At 38.3% G+C, this 5,857-nt stretch overlaps 1 protein-coding gene across 1 annotated transcript; it reads right to left on the bottom strand.

Annotated features, from left to right (window-relative positions):
- Positions 1 to 927: 927 nt before the first annotated feature.
- On the bottom strand, positions 928 to 3,927 carry ccdc59 (coiled-coil domain containing 59). The gene is made up of 4 exons (XM_088347436.1): positions 3,685 to 3,927; positions 1,507 to 1,837; positions 1,321 to 1,429; positions 928 to 1,251 (listed from the first exon to the last, which is right to left on the bottom strand). The coding sequence occupies exons 1-4, from the start codon at positions 3,827 to 3,829 to the stop codon at positions 1,072 to 1,074; spliced, it is 765 nt and encodes a 254-aa protein (XP_088203562.1). The 5' UTR covers positions 3,830 to 3,927; the 3' UTR covers positions 928 to 1,071.
- Positions 3,928 to 5,857: the final 1,930 nt, after the last annotated feature.

The raw sequence follows: 5,857 nt of genomic DNA on the forward strand, positions 1-5,857 counted from the left end.
CTTTGGAATAGAAGTGAGTCTTAAGCCTTGATTTAAAAACTTCCATTGAGGTTGCAGAACTTATCTCTGGAGGCAGGGCATTCCATAGCACCAATGGAGAACGCTCTCAAGCCTGCAGACTTCTTGGCTCTCGGAGTCACAAATAGAAGGTCATTGCAACCTAGTGGAGAATGATATTTCCAAAAAACAGCAGGAACTGGGACAAGGGCTGATATGATAATCAGTGCTTCCCGGCGCAAGAAGAGCCTCTGTGACGAAGGACGTCAGGCATTGTTTTGATAAGCGCTCTGTTGATGAGTTTTATAGACATCGCGACGCCCTTCGACGAGGAGGTGGTGAAGCCCAGGGGGGGGGGCTTTCCTGGCACGCCCATGGGAAGAGCCGGCACACCACCTTGTGAAAAGGCATGGGCCATAACAACTTCAGAAGAGGGAGAACGAGAGAGAGGCGGGACGAAGACTAATTCGATGGAGTTCACTTAGTTAAATACTTTAAGAAATTAAATCTGCCCCCCGTGTGGAAATGCCGGTCTCTTGTCCATATTTCCCCAAAAAGAAACGAGCATGCATTGTTAGGCGTAATTGTGTTTGGTTAATGGAGTCAGATAACTAATTCGAACAATTTGGTAAACGATACATTTTAATAGTTTATTTCCTAACAATACTTTCCCATTTATTGCAGAACATACATAAATAAGCGCTATGTTGATGAGTTTTTTAGACATCGCGACGCATTTCGGCGAGGAGGTGGTGAAGCCCAGTGGGGGCTTTCCTGGCACGCCCATGGGAGGAGTCAGCACGCCCATGGGAGGAGCCGGCACGCCATCTTGTCCATCTTTTCCCAAAAAGAAACGAGCATGCATTGTTAGGCGTAAGTTGTGTTTGCTTAATGGAGTCAGATAACTAATTCGAACAATTTGGTCAACGATACATTTTAATAGTTTATTTCCAAACAATACTTTCCTATTGATTACAGAACATACAAAAATGAGCACGTTTTCAAGTCATCTTACAATGCCATCTTGTGGTGAAAATCCATCCCAATATTTAATTTCTGGGGCAAAACAGACAGTCATTTTTTGCCGGTTGTTTGCGAGATTTTCTGGATCTTTTGAAGCAAATAATCCATCTGAATATTGAAATTGGGCTGTCCTTTCTTGGTCTTTTTGCAAAGCATTTTATAAGTCTCCATCTTTTTCTCTTTGTACTTGCGGGCGGCCTCTTCTCGCTGCTGCTGGTTCTTCAGGAACTCCTAGAAAGAATATACAGTACAGGGATTAATAATGGGTGCATTTGAATTGTAACTAATCAAGATTTTGACCTCTTTCTTTTTCCTCTGCTGTTCTCGAACTCTTTCGCACTCCTCCATAGAACGTTGATAGGACGTCTTCTTTGCTAGCTTTTTCTTCATACGGTTGCTGAGTGGAAGGCTGGATGACAATATTTAAGAAAAAAACAAGTCTATTACGCAGGTGAAAAACACTATGTGTCAAGTTATTTACACTACCTTTCTGGTGCCGATGGCGACTCTGTATTCTCTGTATTAGGTGCATCCGCACCTTCTGGATTATAACTAGGTTTCTTCTCAAACTCTCTCTCCTTTGGTTTCTCCTGACTCTGTCCTTTCCTCAGTTTAAACCGGTTCACTTTTTTCAACCAGGCTTCATTCCTCTCTTCTTCTGCCTCAGCCATGTATAAATTTTTGAGGTGCTCCGGGTACCTGTCGAGATTCAGAGACGACGAGGGTATTTGTGTGCTTGGTTTCCTCTTCTCCTTTCGCAAGAGCTTGTTGTACTCGTGCTTCATTTTCTCTTTCCGATCAAAAGCATAAGCTTGACCTGGACGATGGAGATAGAGGCTTTTTAAGGGTCGGATTTGGTGGTTGGCGTTAATATAGTATCATGAGCATTTCTTCAAACTTATAATTTGCTTCGTAAGCTTTTTGTTACCTACGGAATTTGTTCAGAGCAGGGGTCAGAAACCTTTTCGGTGTGGAGAGCCACTTTCAAATTTCCTTGTAAATCAGTGTGTCACACCAAGATCAATGACTCTCACAACATTTTTTTTTAATATCCATTTCACACCAGTCCGAATATACAAAATGGATAGACATTGAAACAGTATAACTGACCAATTTATCTTCCACTGTTCTTGTTCATCAATAAACTAAAAAAATAATGTGAGCAACATGTGGAGAGGCCTGTCTCTTACCCATGACTTCAACTTTTTACCACAAGAATCAACCATTCTTCATCAACAATGAACTATAATCAAAAACAAGGGAAATGGACAGCGACCATACTATTCATCAATGAAATCTTATTGCAGAAAATATCAAAACTTGAAATAACAGCAGCAAAGCAGAAGGCTACTTGAAAATAAGTGCAACAGAAATAACAGCTGATTTAGTCTCAGATATAAATGGTTTTCCGTGATTTGCTATGTATGCAGTGAGCAATGTGATAACTTGCTTCAGTGGTGGTGGTTTTAGCAGTGACAAAGGTTTTTAGGGTCTGGGTGTGTTTGTCGTACCTGGACACAGCGCGTTTTAATGTCTACGCCTTCAATTCATGTTTCGTCTCGCCTCGACGTTTAACACTTGATGTGCGAGGTATAACGCTCTCGAGGCATAATGCACAAACAGCACAGTTATTTTTTGCACAAGCCCCCAGTCGTCAGTCAGAGACCGAGATTTTTTGGCAGAAGAAGCTGTCATTATTCATTCATTCATTTATCTCGTGCTGGTGTTTCTGTGGCTGGGTCAAAACACGGATTTCTCCTCTTTTGAGAGTCGGTGTGCAGACACAGACTCGCGCACGGAGCAGAAGAGGAGGGGCGCTACCGTAAAGCCTCTAAACAACAGGGCATGCAACTGAAAACGTCTAAATTTCAAGTAAAAATGCGCATCTTTTGAAAATAATCATTAATATTTTGCCGTGCGCTCACGTGCCACTGGTTAACCTTGTCATAGGTTGCCGACCCCTGGTTTAGATGGACCAAATTCAAAACTTTAAGACATATACCTATCAACCTCAGCCAATTGCTCCCCAATGATTGCGATTTCCTTTAATAAGCAATAACACTCTTTACAAATACAATGCAGCACCTATTTACTCACTGCAGGACGGACTTTGTAGAAAATGGGCAAACATAATTTGTGTAAAAAATGTGTTTCATATACAAAATAAACAATGCAAACAATTCTTTCACCTTTTATAGTTTTTTTACACACTTGAAGTAAATTCATCATTGCTTACTATACGTATATGTATTTAAAATGGGGGTGGCAGTAGCTCAGGAGGTAGAGCGCTTGTCTTGGGATCAAGGGATCCCAGTTCGAATCCCGGCACGTCCGTGTTACATGTCGAAGTGTCCTTGGGTAAGACACTGAACCCCTAATACCCCCCAGGTTAGCGCCTTACATGGCTGCAGGGCCGCTATTGGGAAATGTGGAGTACATTGTAAAGCGCTTTGGGAAGTCATTGACTTGAAAAGCGCTATATAAATGCAGACCATTTCATTTCATAAAATAATGTTATACTGCATATAAATTAAAATGATCAAAAAACGTATAAAATGCAGTCCAAACGTATGTTAACATAAAATACAAACGAATGTAAGACTAAAACGAGTAATACAATATATAAACAACAATTAACATGCAAAGCCTATCGCCATCACTTGCCTTCCTTAATGCTGCCTTTAAATACTTTGTTTTCGGGAAACCATTTCTTCTTTTTGACACCAGCGTTTTGTTTTTGTGGTCCCTTCCAATTTCGTTCATTTCGTGAGCTATTATCTGTCTTATTTTTCCCATTTGTCGGTGCCATTTCGGCTCAATTCTAACTTAGGACGGTGAAATGTTGAAACGTGTTATTGTTAGCCATAGGTGTTGCTTCATGGCAGATGTCGCGGACTGATGACGCCATTCCAGACATGAGCAATAAATTCAGACCGATCAAGCATTCGGTTTGGGATCGTAACGAAAATTATATTAAATTGATTGTACTCAAATCATTTAAAATTATATCAAAATAATAGCAAAAAATAAATGAATGAATTAATAAGTAAAATAAACAAAATGAATACCAAGCTCCAGTTTGAGCGAAACATCGATGACTGATCTCATCTACTAATGCCTCAGTTCCTATTTTTTTAATTGTAAATAAGAGACGTGGTTTTGCATACTTTCTTGTTATATTTACTGTGAAACAAATCATAATTTTCAAGCATTATAATCTGATGGATGAAAATATTTACAAAAATTGTTCGTCGGTCCTAGCTCGGCATTGTCCATTTGAACAGCGCACTAATCCAGTCAAATACGATAAATGTAATACATGCACGCAGCAAAATGTGTTAAAACAAACAAGAATTATCAAGAAAAATCATAAATATACAAACATTAAAAAAAGAAGAAGCGTAGTAACAATACAGCCAATACCTCCCCCCTTTTGTTACGTCATCAGAAAGGGACTCGACTTCTGATGGTAATTCCGGCTCCTTTTTGAGAACCGGCTTTTTTAGCTCACTAAGAAGAGCCGGCGCTTCGGTTCCCGTTTGGCTATTCAAGTTGTTTATGTTGCCTTAATCCATATTTTGTATTACTGATTATTATGTGACATACACAAAAAGGGGAAGAAATAAGCACACAAGAAAAAGAAACAAAACATTCAAGAGAAGAAAAATGGGAAAAAGAGAAAAAAAGAGGAAAAAGTAATAAAGTAAAAAGCTAGGAACAGAGAACCAGACGTAGAGGAGAGTAAAATAAAAAGGGATGAAGAGAGGCCAAGGAGGAAAGGGACGAAAAAAAGCTATGAAGTAAAATCCTATGGAAAAAAGGTAGAAATAAGGGAAACAGGGAAAAAGAAAGAAAAATGAGAAAAGCAAGAAATGGGAGGTTAAAAGCCAAGAAACAAGAAACAAATGGGGAAAAATTAAAATGGGGAATAATAGAGAAAAGGAAGAAAAAAAAGCAAAAGAAAATAAGTAAGAAAGCCAAGTCAAGAGAAACGAAACAATAAAAAAAGGATAAGAATGAAAAATGAGAAAAGAAACAAGAATAGAAAAATTAAAAGCTGTGGGAAACAGAAACAAGATATGAACAAATAAAAGAGAAAGAAGAAAACAGAGAGACAAAAAAGTAACAGCATTAAAAAAGGAAAAGCTAGGAAGAAGGGAACGAAAGCAAAATGGGAAAACAAGTAAAAAGCTCAGAAAAAAATAAACAAAAAAGAAAAATAAAGTAAAAAGAAAAGAAAGAGTGGAAAGAGAAAAAGCAAAGTAAAATAAAAAGGAGGCAAAAAGAGAAACAAAAGAAGAAAAGGGGATAAGAATGAAAAATGAGAAAAGAAATACCAATAAAAATTAAAAGCTGGGGTAAAAAAGAAACAAGGTATGAACAAATAAAAGAGAAAGAAGAAAATAGAGAGACAAAAAAGTAATAGCATTAAAAAAGGAAAAGCTAGGAAGAAGGAAACGAAAGAAAAATGGGAAAACAAGTAAAAAGCTCGGAAAAAATAAACAAAAAAAGAAAAATAAAGTAAAAAGGAAAGAAAGAGTGGACAGAGAAAAAGCAAAGTAAAATAAAAAGCCAGGAAAAGAAAAACAAAAGAAAAAAAATAAAAAAAAAGAGGGAAAAAAATCGATGCAGGAGTAAAAAGCCAGGAAAGAGAAACAAAAAAGAAAATTAAACCGCACAGAATCCCGAAAAACTGTCATCAAGACGAAAAAAGACGTGTTGTGACGGGAGCCGGCTCTTTATTGTTGGGGAGCCGGTTCCCTTCCCACCCAAGAGCCAACTCATACAGCCGTTTCGTTCTTGAACAACCCCCACTACAGTCGACTTCCGCAGTGGA

The sequence above is a fragment of the Urocampus carinirostris genome, chromosome 11 (genome assembly GCF_059441175.1).
Source record: "Urocampus carinirostris isolate Australia breed hairy pipefish chromosome 11, RoL_Ucar_1.0, whole genome shotgun sequence".
Lineage (NCBI taxonomy): Eukaryota > Metazoa > Chordata > Actinopteri > Syngnathiformes > Syngnathidae > Urocampus > Urocampus carinirostris.

Bases quoted from the DNA above. Each gene is read 5' to 3' on its own strand.
- ccdc59 (XM_088347436.1), bottom strand. From the start codon at position 3,829: ATGGCACCGACAAATGGGAAAAATAAGACAGATAATAGCTCACGAAAT. The intron at 1,838-3,684 runs GCAAGTGATGGC...TCCATCGTCCAG, and splicing joins TAAAGGCAGCATTAAGGAAG to GTCAAGCTTATGCTTTTGAT. The intron at 1,252-1,320 runs GTCAAAATCTTG...TATTCTTTCTAG, and splicing joins AGCAGAGGAAAAAGAAAGAG to GAGTTCCTGAAGAACCAGCA.